Source organism: Microtus oregoni, unplaced genomic scaffold (assembly GCF_018167655.1).
Source record: "Microtus oregoni isolate MIOR12 unplaced genomic scaffold, Mior012 000038F_ref0000394, whole genome shotgun sequence".
NCBI classification, from domain to species: Eukaryota; Metazoa; Chordata; class Mammalia; order Rodentia; family Cricetidae; genus Microtus; species Microtus oregoni.
Genome location: NW_024543097.1, coordinates 3,726,647 through 3,744,049, shown reverse-complemented (window position 1 = coordinate 3,744,049; position 17,403 = coordinate 3,726,647). Strand labels below are relative to the sequence as shown.

Sequence of the window (17,403 nt, the reverse complement as noted above, 5' to 3'; positions counted from 1 at the left end):
CAGCTGAAAATTATTTCTTAAATTAGTTGAAAAATTATTTCTTAATTTAGTAGAAAGCATAAAGTTTTCCACTAAAGACATCTCTTGGTCCTTCTTCTTTATAGATACATTATTGACCAAACACTTTATATCGATTTGCTTTTTCACAATGGCAAAAATAGTATCTGTTTGGGCAATAACATGTTACAGACCCAGACTTAATTATTCAGAAGGAATAATTCAGAAATTATTCATTTCTGAATATCACATCTAAGTAGTTCCTGCAAATAAGGATGCAAGGTGCAGGCCTTGCTGCCTCTGTAGTGCTTTCACCTGCTTGGGAGACACGCTGTGAAGGTCTGCAACAACAATGGCAGGCGAGGATGTGAGCACTGGTTTGTCAGTTCCTTCCGGCTTCCTGGATGGCCCTGGGCTGCAGCCCTGTGGTTGGCCTGTGGCAGGAAGTATGTCTGTTGGGGCAGCTGTTGGCTCTGACTGAGCCTCAATGAAGGTCACAGATCGCTTCTGGTCAACTGTAGGTTAGAGGTGAACCGATAAGTAGGAGAGAAATTGGCTACTGGTGCTTAATAATTGACATTAACCAGTGATTATCATAAAGATGTTGCTGGTTTGTAATAAATGAGATCTTATATGGCCATTCTATATATCTGTATTTCTCCTTCTTCTATAGAATAGAGAAAAACAAAATTGAGAGAAATTAATTTCTACATAAACGGCCTAAAGCAAGATGCAAAGGCTAACTTATCATGATGACCCTACTGATGAATTCTAGAACCAAAAACACAAAGAGCTGTTCACCGTGCCGCCTTTAGTAAGAAGCAGAATGGTCTGGTTTCTGGATTCAGTAAAGAAAACACAACCTTTTACATTCAGGTTTCAGAATATTAACAATTTACCTTGGGTCGTTCCAATTATCTAGGTTCACAGGGAGTGGGGAAAGGTTGGGGAAGATGAGAAGAGAAAAAAGAAATAGTAAAGTTGTCTGGGAAACATCCTAAGACCTCCCCCAAAGTAAGGTTATTGGCGTCTTCTCATTTTCTGCAGGCCTTCTAGACCAAGCTGCCTGCCATGAAAACAGTGATGTGATCAGAAGGGGCACATGATAGCTCCCTCACCAGATGGCTTTGTTTTAGGTTGAATGCTCCTGCGAGTGGTGGACAGGCGAGCCCCGTGGCGGTTTCTGGGTTCAGTTTGAGTCTTCTGCCTTGACAGAAGAGGGCGTCTTAGCTGAAGAAAATAGATAAATAAAACTGGCAAGAAAAGCCAACCATCTGGGAACCCTGAATCCACTATCTCACTTGTTCCTTCCCGTGGCCTTGAAACATCAATGGACTTGAAATGCTAAATTTGAGAATTTCAGTGGATAGAAATCCCCAAAATAATGTTAATACCTGACTCTTGCTCATCTATAACTATAGATGAACCTCTCTTAACTCTCAGAGAGATGTATTAAGAAACCAGCTCGAGCAAAACATTGGAACTTCACTCTGACTTTTGCTTAGAAAGCAATGTATAATCTGGAAGTGGTGGTGCATACCTGGAATCCCAATACTCAGGAGCCCGAGGCAGGAGGATTGCGTGTGATACCAGCTTGGACTATGTATTGAAACCATGTCTGGAAATTGAGAAATAAGAGGAGATAGGTGTGCGAGAGAGGTGGAAAGAGGGAGATGAGGGGAAGGAGAAGGGGCTGAGAAAGGGAGGGATCTCACCTAAGGAAATCACTCCCAAGCTGGCTTCCAACTCTATGTAACCCAGGCTGGCATTAAACTCATAACCCTCCTCTCTCAGCCTCCTAGGTTCTGGAAATACAGGTATTCATCACAACACCCAGCTGAAAATATGATCTTCTGTCTCAATATTAAATTAAATCTCTAATGCCAACGTGAGAAAGAACCTATCTCCAACCCTGTAAAAGCAGGTACTTGGTTAACTGTATAACAGCCAGTGAGTTTGACTGAAAAAGAAGCTTGCCAGTAGAGAACAAGAAGATTTGTAGGCTGACATCCCTTTTCAAACAATCAGCTTTGTACAACAAAAGCTTCATATTTGCAATAGAAAGCTCACATGCTCAGTTTGCCCAAGCATTTGCCAAGCATACTTTATGGTTGCTGTTCACGGCTTATTTCAGGCAAGAAGGCCAGGTGTAATCTTAATAAACAAAGATATTAGCAAGCAAGTGGATCTTCCATATTACGGGATGACTCTCGTAGCATCTCAGGGTCTACTTACCTGCCTCAGGCCCCTTTTCCTCCCCAGTGGCTGCTGCAGGAGAAGGTTCTGCTGGCCAGGTTCACTCTGTACACTTGCCACCCTGCCAAGCATCAACAGCATTAGTCTACCCTCAAGACAGCTCCAAAGACCATTCTCTGGTGGGTGTTAGCCAAAACCACTTATATGGAACAGTCACTTCAAAGATATCATTATCTTTGAAGGATCATTGGGGAAGAGTCCCTGGGGTAGGGAGTTCTCAAAGGCTTGGAAAGGAGGACAAGGCCTTGTAGCCCCAAGCTGTCAAAATTGAGATTCTGTTTTTAGTCACTGATGCTGGATCTATCATTCAGCGGGACAATGGTTTGATCAAACCCCTGGTTTGGAAGCCATCAAAAGGCTTAACATGTCATATTCTAATCTCAATTTTTTTTTCAAGGGGAATGGAAACGCTGGCGACAAATACACACAGACAACTTTGTCACATGGATGGGAACACCTGTTTTAAAACTTCCAATTTAAATGAAAATAAGATGGACAAATATTGAACACATCAGACACAGAATTCATTTGGGTGAAGGGACACATTCAACACATGTTTGCAGCCTGAAGTCTCTGTGACAGCTGAGCAAATAGTCACACGGGTAGAAAATTTAAATATTTTTGAAAACTATTTTAGATTTAAAAGGCTGACAAGAAAACTGGCAGTGCAACTCAATGAGCTGCACCCACGGGAACTGTGCAGTTGATAACAGGAACAGTCTGCTCCCCCCAAATTACTGTGTATGTGTGTCTCATTAGCAAACGGACTACTGACAGGGTCTGCTACTTTCGTGTTGGTGAAGCTGGACACACTGAAATGGGCCATGATTCCTTTTCATTCTTCATGCATGTATCATAGTTGTCTACAATGGAAGAGAGAATGAAAAGAGAAATACACTGTGCCCATATGACATTTGAATTCTGTGGTTGATGTCAATGTGATTAATTGATTTATGGTTAAATGATGTCTTTGCCTTTGCAAAAGGAGAGTCGTCTACAGATATTGTAATGGTAAAACATCCCACAGAGGAACCCAGTCAGCAACTGTCCACAAAAAGAAATAGAGAATGATCATACCCACGTATTTCTGTTTTTTTTTTAATGTGCTACATAAACACCTCGCTGCACTTTTAGTAAAAAAAATTAGATACAAGATGGGTATTCAGATGCTTCTCATGTGTGGCAGGCTAACACTTGCAGTTAAGATGGGTATTCAGATGCTTCTCAGGGATGGCAGGCTAACAATTGCACTTGGTGCAGTCAAAGCTATCATTTAAAGTACAACTCGTATTCTTACTAGAAGAAAAAGCAATGACTCAGTAAGATCTGTCAAATTTTCTATGAAACAGGGACATGATTACATCATCTGAGTTATGCAACACAAAATTCTACTAAGAACACTAAAAAAGAGGTATTTAAAACTTGTGAATTTCCACAGATTGATGTGCATGTCTGTCGCGTGTATGAAGGAACTCTGTGCTCAAGGAACCGTGCAGCGCGTTTTGATAATCAGTCCAGACTATGATGCTGGCATGTCTGAAATGACATCTCCTTCTTAGTCATCCATTTTAACATGTGTCTGTTAAGTTGGAAAGCATACATATGCACACAAGTAGGAACACATTTCTCCCAATACCAAGCAAAGCTACCATTGGAATGGATTCTTCATTGACATCTAGATGTTACCTCAGTTCCCTTGGCCATAAAAGGAGGTCGATACTTACCAACTACCTCCCATTAAGGTAGAGAAAAGAAGTTAGTTGATGTAAAATGGCTTGTATATGACAAGGGACATGTATAGCATGCTTTCTTGTTTTACATTTGTTCTTTGTAATGAGTTTATTGCTTCTCGGAAACTAAAAGGAAGTATTTATTGGAAAATAATAGGGCAGAGAAAATGAATACGAGGCAGTCCTCTGACATCATTTTTATTTACTAATCGGAGGTTGTGAGAAAAAATGGTGCACGAAAAGAAAAACTATACATTACTTGGAGAGTTAAATGTCACAACATAACAGTAATTTTATGATGGTTCCTCCAGGGGAAGATCATGAGCATCAACATTTCTCTATGGACAGAGAGGCTCGTAGCTGAGAAATCTATTGTCTTTAGTAATTGATTATTCTAGGTAAATAATGTAGGAATGTGCACATCAAAAATGAAATCATAGAACATGCTCCTGGGACACATTCCAGGCAATACATTATACTTGCCCTGGAAATACGATGATGAAATTTCTCCTTGCTGCATCAATGAATTAAATCACATGAATAATAAACACATAAAAAACTAACAATGTAATGTAGGCAAAAATTTTCATATCTTGGAGTTTACTTCAAACTGGAACTTACTATAAAAATTAGCTTCAATGTAGTTTCCATTCCCTCACATAATGTAATACCTCAGTCACTTGTAGGAACTGGGAGAAACCAAGATCTTCATACTAAGAACCTATCTGCATTATGTCCTACTTTCTATTTTACATTTTTGAAGCAGTCTCATCTAAAGTCTTCATCCACCATAAATGCAATAATCAAAATTATTTTCCTCGTTAAGAAGTTACAATATTTTATTGGGAGGTCTCAAATTTCAAAAGTGTACTTCAGTGGGCAACTAAATACTTTTATATAACTTAAATATATACTTCTTATTCAACAATTATGAAAAACAATAGAGAAGTTGAAATGGTGTTACGATTTGCCAAACTAGGTGATCAAATAGTAAAAGCTTTATCTTGCTTAGAACACTGGTTTCCTGGAAGTGTTAATTTTAAGAATGACAGCTGTCTTAACCAAACAGGGTGAAACAGTAAGTATAAAATCTAATAAAGCTTTCCAGATTTAAACTAACATCTTACAAAACATTCCTAAGTCAATAGCCTTAGCTGTAGAGGTCTTGGTTTGTTACCTTGCTGGCCTGGAACGTGTTGTGCGCCTCCTACAGCCTCCCAAGGGCTAGGGCTACACGACAAGCCTGTGTTGGCATGTCTTTCTGAGTTCCTGAAAATATCTCCTTGGAAAAATGATAGTAAGATCCAAATTTTAGAGGAGAAAATTCAGCCAGGGCACAGCAGAGTCCGTGGGATTCAAACTGTGATTCAAAACTAGTTCCTATTTATAATACAAGGAAGCAATTAATAAGCTAGGGGAATTTGTGCAATGTTAGAAAAATGATTTTGATAAGATCACCTCCTTTACATTGCTGCAGCATAATGGCCTGGACTGAGGTGTATACATAAGTGTATATTTCCTAATCATATGACGATAGCATTTCTTTAAATAAGCACTGTATAAACAAGGAGCCATTCAGTAATGCAGGCTTAAATTTGTGTTACCCAAATTATAAAAAATAAACCATGTATTTCAATATATCATATAAATAAAAAGTTAAGCAGACACTCTGGATGACAACACCCTCTGAATAGTGAATTGGTGTGTTTTTTGTTTCTTTCTGTATTTTTGGTGTGAGCTTTCGTTTGGTTATAGAACCCTAGAAGTGGGCATGGTACACATGGAGCAGCAATTTGTCCTGAGTGACTGCATTGTGGTGGGAACTCAGGACGTCAGCACTAAAGGAGCAACAGGCAGACAGCAGGGGAGCGAGCAGAAGGCCAAAGCTCACTCCTCCCTTTCACAAACACTGTTTCAGTGTGCTACTCAGCCTCCACAGCACCCGCGACAGTGTCAGTGCTACAGAATTTCCAGACTAGAGTTTCAGATCAGACTGTAGTAACTGGATTTTAGACATGAGAGCTGACAAAGAAAAGGCAAAGCGGACATTGTGGGTCCCAGTGCACACCATCTTGGCCCTGTCTTTTCAGCTGTACTAAAGGCTGCTGGGATCTTTCTTGCATTGTAAGAACACCAGGCAAGTTTTCACGCTTAGGGTTATGTTTGAGTATGAGACGGGCAATACACGTGGGTTTTTGTTATTTCATCTAGACTACAGTCTTGCTCAAACTTGGACTGAATCCTCTGTGTAACTGTGACTAAGCTTTTCCAAGATTAAAATGCCGAGATAATTTCTTTTTAAATTGAGAGTTCACTGTTGACTCCTGCTTTTAAAAATATCCTAGCATGTCCAAACAAAATCTGGGTCTCAACTATAAACATCTGGCCTTAAGGACTTAAATCACTTCTCTAGATCTCTATTATTCTGGAGGGAAAATATGCCCATGATATACACATGTGTTTGAGAAACGTCTACACTGAGTTTTTATGCCTCTCAGAGCAGCGTTCTCCATAGAAGAATAGTCTTCCATGGAATTTTGATTTAGCTTATTAATTTCCAATAGAAGTTTTAAGAAACAGAACCAGACAGAAAACAATGTTTCTGATGGGAGTTTGGTGGCTGAGTGTTTAAAAGAAATGTATGTAATTAGTGTAATTTTGTAAAAATCTTAGAAGTTTCTAACTAGGGTATAAATCTTTTTCAGTTCCCATCACCTTATCTGGCTGTCTTTTCCACTCAGCCTGCATAGTCCTGCTTGGCTCCTTTGTCTAAAACAAGTGGCCTCTCAGAAGCAAAGTCCTATAAAAGTTAAACAAGGATCAGGGTGGGTGTGTGGCAGGGTTTACTGGATTCCTTTCTGTGTGCTTCTTATTAAGCTTGGGTCAGATTTTCTTCAGGATAACTGTGAGAGTGCTTCAGATCCTACTGTTAAAAGGCTTATTACCTGTAATTCACGTGGTTATCAACCTTTCTATTTCTGGATTTTAAGAATGTGCATAAAGAGTTCTTGTGCCAAAAAAATAAGAAAGCCCTCCGTTTAGTAAGTGCTCAAACTTCCTCTCCTCCAAAGAGAACTTGCTGACACAATGGCACTCGAGATACAGCTGGCAGCATATGGCAAAGGTGGATGTGCTAGTGGTTGGTGGGAAGCCTCCACATTAATAAAATTATTCCAGAATCAAAAGCAAATTGTTTCTATTTCCATTTCTTAATGACCACCGCTGGGCCTGGTGACTAACACCCAGGTCCAAAGAAACACAGTGCCAGCAGCAACAGACCAACAACAGCTGACTTAGGATGGTCATCAAAATGCTAACATGATTAATTCACCTGGGAGACGAGGTCTCTAATTTTGGCTCTGAATTTGTCTTAGCACCTAGCACAAACATTGAGTTTTCTCCTTTTGCACCAGACCTAGCACAGGAGTTAGTTCAAATAACTCTAGTCATTTGAACCCTGAGCTCGCCAAGTCCTTCAGAAAATAATAAAAATCAACTCTACCCTGTCTCCTCTCATGCACACTGGGCTGTGACTTCGGCTAGCAGAGGTAGAGTCTGGACTAAACTCTCAGCACAAAGCCATCGAAAGAGAAGCTTGACTAATACTCCCTATCCTTAATCATCCCCTGATCACACTTTCTGAAAGTCAGGTTGTCCTAGTCCATATGCAATGTTAAGCATTAAGCAATTACAGCTTTGAAAGCACCGATGCCCTGCTAGACTTTGTTGCAAGTTCTTCAGACATATAAACTATTAAGCGAAATCTCCAGGACTGTGGTTTTCAACCTCCCTCGCCCTACGGCTCCTGCTCATTTATGTTGCTCTCTGCAGCACTTCCACTTTTACCAATAGGAGACTAATCTGTCCAAGCAAGGGCTCGCAAACACAAATGAATGTCATGAATTATGGATCCAGTAAAAAAAAAAAAAAGACCTGATGATGGACTAAATTTCCCATTTTCAGTTGAAGAAGAAAATGTGAAATCTGAACAAGATGCAAAGAAAACAAAAGACAACCTTTCACAGGAACGGCCTCTCAACATTTCCTCATCTTTGGAATAAAGCAATAGACGGGGTAGGGCACTCACTATAGAATGCAGCCCTGGGAGCGTTTTCTCTTGGGATGGGACAAAGACTCTAAAGATGAACAAGAAGCATTGCCCCTAATGAGGATTAGTTGAGAGGTGTAAATCAACAGCACAAGATTAGGAATGTTTGACGTGGTTTATCTGAGTGTTAAAGGTGCAGTACCCATTTCTGAACGATTAAGCAAATTGTCTAGGTATTCTACTGTTTTCATTGCATGACTTCTGTTATTACTTACCAAAAATAAATTTGCAATAGACTTTTCACAGCGAGTTTTCGAGTCATGTTTGTACTAGGGCCAATATTCTTGACATGTGTCTGGACACACTACAACGATGGCACGCTGAGCAGCGTGCATCAGAGAGAAGCAGTCTCCCACAGTGGCAATGGCAGCGCTGTTCCCATAGCGCCACTGTTTTCTGACCATCTATGACATTAGCTAAAAGGTCTGACTTGACTGAGTACAGGGGCTCCCTGAGAGGGAACTGTACTAAAAAGACCCCCAGAAAGCAATTCTCAGTGACTATAAGTGTGGAAATGAATGATTAGATGCGGGGAGGTACTGGGTATGGGACCCAGGGTCTAGCACATGCTAAGCACATGTTACTACCACTGAACTACACCCCTAGCCCTTGGTATATAAAGTATTTTAGTCATTCATTAGTCATGCCCCATAGAAAATTCTGCAGTTTTTTTTTAATTAAAGTTTTTAGACTATTTGTGATTGATCTCTGAAGCTGTCTGTAGAGAAAGAGGGTCTGCTACACCTTTGACTCCAGGCTCGTGTGTTCATGAACAACACAGGGCGAAGGATGGAAAGAGGTACCAAGACGGGCAAGAGGAAACGGAGGAGACAGAGTGACGGAGGTGACAGGGAACAGCTAGTTTCCCAGAACAGACACCAATAGACAGGTAGCTTTGACACTGTACCTAGAGAGGCTGCCCTCGGCGGCCAGGCCCTGGGAGTCATCGAGGACATTAGGTTCACTGCAGGAGGGGTAGGGAGATGAAGCATTTAGGGAAAGAAAATGCAGAAGGAAAAAAAAGAGAAAGAAAAAGAAAAGGGAAAGAAAGGGGGAAGAAAAAAAAGCATGCAATTTTCTGTTTCCAAGAACTGAAAATAAATAAATTTAACAGAACAAGGAAGGAAAAGGAGACAGTCAACCATTTCACCTTGTGCTGGGTTTGTCAAGACATAGGACTCAAGGCAATGGGGGAAGGAAAGACCGGATGGGTACAACTCTCAGGGGAGCGCTCTGTTTATTGGTCAAGAGTTAAAATGAGCTCCAAATGGAGACATGAGCTCGGAAATGCTTCGCAGAGTAGATCCGCAGAAGATGAATCTATGAGTTCTTTAGTAGCCTTTTGGCTAGGTGGTTAGTATTTTTAGCATATCTTATGGACACAGAATTTTAATGATCAGACCTCACATTTTCTTGTAGAGCCTAACATTGCTACACAGAAACCACTTACCATGAATGGCCACAGCCAAAGTCTGGAAACTGATGCCGTTAAGAAAAGCAAAGACAGAGCCCAACTCCCCTGCTAATTTTGCAATGAAAATATCAATAAACAGAAGGAAGGGATCTTCAAAACATTACAAAGAACTCACATTTACCTCCCTATTATACACTCTCTACTGACTGAATTGTAAATACAACGGAAGCCTGTCATTTGGTTAGTTAGTAGCAGTTTATCAACTTATTTGGATGCAGCTGAACTGATATTTGTTAGCACATCTGTGCTATATTTTATCCAGTTTCCCATCAGATCTATCACTGAGCTAGGCAACCATAAGGCATTCAATAAATATGTATTAAATTGTGTATAATCAAAGCATCTACAAAACTGAAAGGACTATTATCAAAGATCTGAGTGTCTCTGTTCCCAGAAAGAGAATCATTTTTTTTTTTTTTTGGTAATGGACAAAGACAGTGTTCCGTTCTCCAATTTTCCAAAATATAATCCAAGAACAAAGTGACTCATTGTAATATATTCTTTTTAACTTCTGGGATATGTTTATACTAGATAAAAATTTCCTTTGCAAGTAAGTTGATCCATCATTATATGCACGGAAAGAAAATTAGTAGTTTGACTTATTTTGAACAGCTCAAAAGCTCTCTAGTTACAATTTATATTATTTTAAATACAAACATGTGGATAGTAAAAACTAAGAATAAATTAATAGTTGCCAACAGTAACTGCTTATATTACTTTCTTTGGACATGTTGTTTGGCTCTTGGTTCCATATTTAATTTATAAAATCTTTTTTGCTCAAAGAGAAATGATCAAGTTTTAGGTTACATGAACTATTTATTGAGAATAGTATACTCCTGAATATAAACCAGATAAATTTGAACACAATCATATATCCCTTTTGATATTATGTTCTCTGTGTGAATTGTGCTACTAAGGGTATTAAAATGACAGTAGCGAGGGATATAGCTCAGTGATATAGCATACATATGGCTGTATTGCAAAATACAAACTAACACACTAAAAGTCAGGCAACACCAAGAATTGTATTACAATTCTTGAAATGAACATATTAGTTGTTTTAAAAATAGATTAACTCTTAGCTCATTTTTTAATTATAACTTTATTTAAAATATGTAGAATTAAAACATGAGTGTTTATTTAAATATAATTTTAAATTTCATAAATTATATATTTTTGTTTTCTCCAAGTATAAAAAGTTTAAAAACTATAGCCCCAAACTTGTTTTTAAAATTACACTCATATGGCAGAGAACACCAAGGGAAATGCTTTAAATGCTTTAAGCTTGAATCTGAGAGTTGCTGATCTAGAAGGTCCCCTTCAGATCATTTCACCCTACTTTTAACACATAGCTAGAGAGCTGTGAACTGTGTGGAAGTGGCCTTCCCATGGTCCACACAGTGTCAGAGGTATGTTTTCTGCTTGGTGAAGAATTCTTACATGTGGTTGAACATTAACTGCAGAGGCTAAACTCCCAGAGTATCACATAAACTGGTCTACTCTTGCCAAATAACCATTTTCTTGCTCGATGATAAATCTGGCATATAAGGATGGCATTGACCAGAAGAAAAAAAATTATATTTCTATTTATGGATAGCTCAATAAGAAATAATACTTGGACCTAACGGTGTGGTCTCATTTCAACCTGGCTTAGAAAGCTACAACTATTACCCATAGGAACCTTCTTGAAAGTACTTTCTTGAACAGTTTCTCTAGAAACATAACCCATACTTGCTTCTCATTCAGTTTTTATAGGCTGATGTTGGTGTATGTTTGGAATTTTTTCTTTTGCCCCCAAATACAGAATATAAGACAGTCATAGGCCTTTACCTTTGGCTGGGTAACATGCCCACCTCAGCCTGAGGTGCAGACATGCTGGAGACGTGGCTGGAGAACCGCCTCCTTCCAAGGGCACTCAGGAGACTAGCTTCCTGTTCACTTACCACACTGGGCATGCTCACAGAGTCATCTGAAAGTGCGAAGGGATCAATGTTACAAAATCATGATACCTATCGGAAAACTGCAACCAAAGTGGTACTTGAGTTCCATCCCTGGCTTGGGTACAACCTCAGGGCTGTCTTTAAAGCTAAACGATCACAACCATCTTTGTACAAACAATAACACAGCAAGCGAATCAATGATACTTCTTCAATGTCTACACATCTCCTACCTCCCCACGCAGTAGAGCAGCCTTCACAAAACACATGCAAACTTCTTATTTACTTTTATAAGTATAAACCGGTGCGTACCCACAAATTAAAGATTTCAGAAAAGCTAGGTTGTACATATACGTGTAAAAACTATTGCAGCAATAGTTCAGTTGGAGTTTGCTTTGGAAGAAGTCAATTACATTTTCTTGACATTAAAAAACTACTCAGTACATTTAATGATTTCTAGATTGCTGTGGGAAGCAATATTGCAGATACTGTAGGAAAAAATACTGGAAAACTGTAATATCCTGAAGTGCTTATTTTAATCTAAATTTTCAGTTTTTAAAGAGGCCCCCTTTCCCTGCAGAAGCAGAAATTAATTTACCTAAATCCATAAGAAAGTTAGCTTTAGTACAATATTTTCACAAGTTGACTTCATGCTAAGTAATTTAATACTGTTTGTTACTAAACCACATAAACTTCAATAAACAAATTGTGTTTTGCAGATGTGTGCTACCATGGAAAGTCATCTGATACATTTAGAATATTCTAAGTGATATTTCCATTATACATTTTCAAATAAAATCATAAATATGAAAACTGCTATAGATTTTAATTTGTTATACAACAATTTGGACTGAATTTTGACATATTACCTTTGTGTATGTTTACAAAGAAGCTAAAAGTAGTGGTGCAAGCCTTTAATCCAAACATTTGGGAGGCAGAGGCAGGTGGATATCTGTGAGTTCAAGGCCAGCCTGGTCTGCAGAGGGAGCTCTAGGAGAGGCTCCAAAGCTACAGAGAACTCTTGTCTCAAAAACCAAAAAACAAACAAACAAAAAGTTAAAAAATTGGAAAACTTTCTAGAACACATTGAACTACAGAAGCCTTTCCTGGCTTCTCACTGATTATCATTAACTATGTATCTAAACATCTCTTTAGCATTTATTTGCTCATTATTGATCATTAGTCTTATATTTTCTTCTATCAAGCCTTTTAAGTGCTGTCTGTAAATGTCTACTTCTCTACAAAATTATATTTAATATTATAGAAGATGGAGAATATATCTTTCTCAGTTTTTTTGTTCTATACTTAATAGGTTTTAGTACGTACTTCTACGATTAGAAGAACAGTTTCAATTAAAACAGTTCATAAACTTGTTTTTATACCCTTTTCTATATAAACTAATGTTCATCCACATCACAGCCATAATTGGCAGCTCGATTTCTTGAGCTAACTGTGATATCTGAAAAAGATATCAGCAAAAGACTACGTACCTTCTGATGCCCTTCACCCCACTATATGAGTGTTGGATTCTGCCAATGATGTCTCTGTTTAAGTCATCTCTACTTTTCTTCCTTAATTCCTTTCTAGGCCAACTACTTACTCACAGAGTTACCTGAGAATAGACTCAGTCCTAGGAATTACTGAGGGCATCATTTCCATCATTAAAAAAATGTTGTAGATAGCATTTCATATATTAAAGAAAAGTATAGATATTATTTCATACGTTAAAGAAAAGTAGAATTTACTTTATGGTTTGAGCTGACATCAGGGCTTACTGTTTATGTTAAACTGCTCATTTTTGGTTTTATTTTTTTTTAAAGATTTATTTATTTATTATGCATACAACATTCTGCCTCCATGTATGTCCACGTGCCAGGAGAGGGTGCCAGATCTCATTATAGATGGTTGTGAGCCACCATGTGGTTGCTGGGAATTGAACTCATGACCTCTGGAAGAGCAGCCAGTGCTCTTAACCTCTGAGCCATCTCTCCAGCCCTCATTTTTGGTTTTAGAATATAGTTGGTAGTAGAGCACTTGACAGTGCCTTGTAGGTATGAAACCCTGGTTGCGTTCAGTTGCCAGCATGGCCAATCCTTAGCACTGCCAAATAAATCAAGAAGCTCCCTTTTAAGTTAAAATGTCAGGGACCCAGTGTTCTGCTGCATGATCATGCCTGCAATTCCAGCCTTCAGTGGTGGAGGCAGGAGGATCAGAAGATTTAGAGTCATCCGTGGAAATGTAGGGGATGCAAGGCCAGCCTGGGATCATGAAACTCTGTTCCAAATAAAAATAATCAAGAAAAATTTTAAAGTAAACTTCTTCTTACCTCTCACACTGTGCTTTTTCAGTCAGTATTTGTGAGAGATCAGACTGCGGCTATGGAGGTGAGCCTGTGAGCGGTGCCCAGGTGTCTGGATAGAAGTGGTTTATAGTGTGATCACCGCCTTATATGACTAACCCTCAAGCTAAATCTGGAAATATTGGTGATGAGCACTTTGACAAATCATGCATTTCCTTTTCTATCTTATAAACCTAATTGTGGGGAGCTAGTGAACTGCTTCTGCATTTTACTCATCTTACTTAATTAAACTTCTAAGCTCCTTTCTTGTTCCTCTGTTTAGTTCAGAGAGGGATCTTTTGTGGGTTTTGTTTGGTATAGAGGGGTTCTTATATTTTATTCTCATCTTTAAAGGTACACCTTTCAATAAGCTTTATGTAAGAGCATCTTAAAAACACGAGTGGAAAATAATCAATGCAATTAAAGAGGCCCCCTGTATGATAGAGACATTTAGTGGGTATTCAGCAGATGTTTGCTTTCAAGTCCTACACTGCTCAAGCACACAGTGTGGTATTTATTCATCTGCTATCTCCCACTTCACAACAGTACCAGAAATTCCTAAGATAACTGCATTATGGGAGAGTCTCTAAGCTCTTTCCCCTCAATCATTCTGCCAATTTTCTCCTGGCTTCCACAGACACCATGTGCACACTCTGCCCATTTTGCTCTGACAAATGGGACCTTGTGAGTGCTGGCCATTTCTGTAGCCAGAATGCCCAGGAGAAAGAGGAATACGTTGTTTACTTACAATTGAAATGAAATTTCCAAGAAAAGGTCAGATAATACTTTTTTTTTCTCCAAATATCCAAGGGTATTCAAATTTCATTTGAAACCTCTTTTAAAAATGACTAAGGGAACAGACCTGGAAATGGCTGCCCATCCTCTCTAGCCAGACATCCTTTGTAAGATCTTGCTCACATGGCCAGGCAGGCTTATTGCTTGCCTAGACTGTTACTTACTTTCCTCGTCCTCCTCGTCAGTCCGACTCAAGGTGTCTTGAGAAGCCTGTTGGGATGGTTCACTGTCCTGCTCCCAGACAGTGCCTGTGCCTGTGTTGGAGCGGGACATAGTAGCCAGACTCAGGCGGTAGGCAGAGGTGGACGTGCCCACAGTACTGATGGATGTCTTTCCTTGGTAGGCTGGGGGTTGAGAGATTAAGGGAAATGATGGTGAGCTCATGAAAACAGAAATGTTTGCTTAAAAGTTCTTCAACTTGTGTTTCAGACTAAGGAGTTTTAAGATCAAGGAGCACAAGAATCTGGGGGTGGGCAGTACTGGCCACTGGTATATTCTAAGTGAACAGCTTTCTTATGGAGGCCTGAGGTCCCTACCAAGAGAAAAGCTTTTTCCAGTTTTTTTTTCTTAGTGTGTTTATTTTCATTTGCTTAGGCAAATAGCATATCAACTAATTTTGACTTAAACTGTTGCTTCTAAATCTTTGGTTTTATTACTACAGCATGTGAATTGCCCACATAAGTATATTGGAATAATAAAAAATTAATATCGTTTATCTGAACCTAAAATCAAAATCAGAATACAACACCAAAGAATTCTCATTATCCTTTTCAGGAGACAGCAGCATTAGAAACTTCTCGGCTCTGGGACAGGTGTTTCTATCAGATTCATCAGAATATCTGAATGGCAATGTGTATATATCACCAACGCTGCACTTTTAATATCTGTGTTTTGAATATTTTGCAAACAACAGTAAACACTTCAGAAAGCAAATAAAACCAGTCTTTTACATATGGGTGATGACTGCCCTCTAATGGTAGACAGTGATTTAATTTCGTTATTCAGGGGTCTGCTGTTACAGAACTACAGAATAAGCAATGAAGATGCAAGGAACAATCTTTCAGTTTGAAGAAGCTCCCACTTGTCCACTTTACTTGGCTCCTCCCCATTCTAATTTGTGAAACACTAAGAAGGCTGAGAATCCACAACAGAAACCTAGTGTAAAATCACCTCACCGGCTTTACTTTCTCGCTATATAAACCATTTAACCCTCCAAGTATCAATTTCCTCCTCTTAAAATCGGGCTTGGAAAGATACATTTTACAGATACGTGTGTGGATTAGAGGAAATAACGCCTGTAAAGTAATCACGGATCCTCAACAAAGTGAATTCTCTATCAAAAAGGGAACGAAAGAATGTAAACACCCTTTCCCCTTATTAAATATCTAAGTGCTTAAATGCTAAAAATAAAAATATTCAGGAGAAGAATGTAACTAAATTCCCGTGGAAGCCCTTTGACTTTTGTTTTATTATTAGATGTGATCTCTTGGTCAAATCTACTGGTATAGCAAGAGAGCTAGTTCAGACAGTCGCCAAGGAGCAGTGAGCTGGGCAGAGATTGTGAATGCCATCCAGCAGACTCAAGAGACACCCTTCACGCTTACCTGATCCACTGTGGACTGCCTCTTTCAGAATTTTCAGTTCACTGTTGAACTCTGCAATGAGCGAGCTCTTGCATAAAGGGCGGGGGATGAAGCGCCGCTCTAACTGGTCAGAGATATGTTGCCGGGCAGAAAGTTCTTCATGGTTCTCTGCCGGTTGGGCCAGTAGCTAAAAGGCAGGTATTTCATCCTCAGGACCCCAAATTTCCCATCTGTAAACCTGGCTCACTGTGATACCGACCCACTTCATAGATTCAGGAAGAAAAGAAGGCGATGCAGGAGACACTGGTGCCAGCACAATGCCACTGTGTAGTGTCTCCGCCCCAAGAAATTGGGGCACGAGAAGAACAAAAGAGTGGATTAACACTGGGACTCATGGAGGGAAAAAGGAGCCTTGACTGTCCCGTTTTTTAAAATAGTAGATTTCAGATGCTACTGATACGGGAGAACATTCTCTAGAACATTCCACGGGGCCAGTTTTTCTCCTTTCTTTAAAGAGAGGGATGACGAATGGGATGAGAATAAGTTTGGCATACTTTAGTAGGTGAAGAGGTGCTTTAAATGTGAAATTCTCTCTGGATGCTTGCTTGGGGCTCCATCCTCATCAAACATGGTGCTAACAGTCTCTCTAATAGGCTAACTGGGCGCAGCATGTGTGCATCCTGTAACCGCCCTGCTGCATCCCCGTCCCTCTCCCCAGTTCCCAACACTCCTGCCTTAGTAGAAAACTGCAAGTTCACTGGCTTTTTGTGACAGGGTCACTCCACACCTTGCATTGGATGAAAGGGCGCAAGAGTACGAAGATGGGTATCCGGGTGCGCACGATGAAGTCGAGGAAATCCCACAGGGCCAGGCCGCCCACCTTCCGCAGAGCCATCTCCTTCACCTGCAGGCTCAGCCAGTACCACTGGCTTCCCAGCTGCCGCTCAAAGCAGACGAGAATGACCTTTAGGGCTTCAGAGTAGGAAAAGAGAAGGATCCTGAGGGCTTGTGCTTCAGAGGAATCCTGCCCACAGTCACTGCCTTTGCACATGGGAAAATTTTTAATTCGTTAAATGCCACAGTTCCAGAAATTTAACCTGTACCCCTGAGCCAGTATTCCAGACATACAGGTAAAGGCATTTTGATGTGGGTTAGAACACAATTTTATTAAGTGCTTTGAAAATC

At 39.6% G+C, this 17,403-nt stretch overlaps 1 protein-coding gene across 8 annotated transcripts in view; it reads right to left on the bottom strand.

Annotated features, from left to right (window-relative positions):
- Unc80 (unc-80 homolog, NALCN channel complex subunit) overlaps positions 1 to 17,403 on the bottom strand; it is a 180,762-nt gene that overhangs the window by 4,437 nt on the left and 158,922 nt on the right. For 6 of the 8 annotated variants that reach the window (XM_041631949.1, XM_041631950.1, XM_041631955.1 and 3 more), the window contains 8 exons: positions 17,006 to 17,190; positions 16,240 to 16,405; positions 14,800 to 14,979; positions 11,396 to 11,534; positions 8,999 to 9,055; positions 2,233 to 2,314; positions 1,116 to 1,227; positions 313 to 512 (listed from right to left, as the gene is read on the bottom strand). In XM_041631949.1, coding sequence (XP_041487883.1) covers positions 313 to 512; positions 1,116 to 1,227; positions 2,233 to 2,314; positions 8,999 to 9,055; positions 11,396 to 11,534; positions 14,800 to 14,979; positions 16,240 to 16,405; positions 17,006 to 17,190 — 1,121 coding nt within the window. The remainder of the gene's footprint in view (positions 1 to 312; positions 513 to 1,115; positions 1,228 to 2,232; positions 2,315 to 8,998; positions 9,056 to 11,395; positions 11,535 to 14,799; positions 14,980 to 16,239; positions 16,406 to 17,005; positions 17,191 to 17,403) is intronic. The other 2 variants (XM_041631953.1, XM_041631956.1) reach the window with 1 other exon arrangement.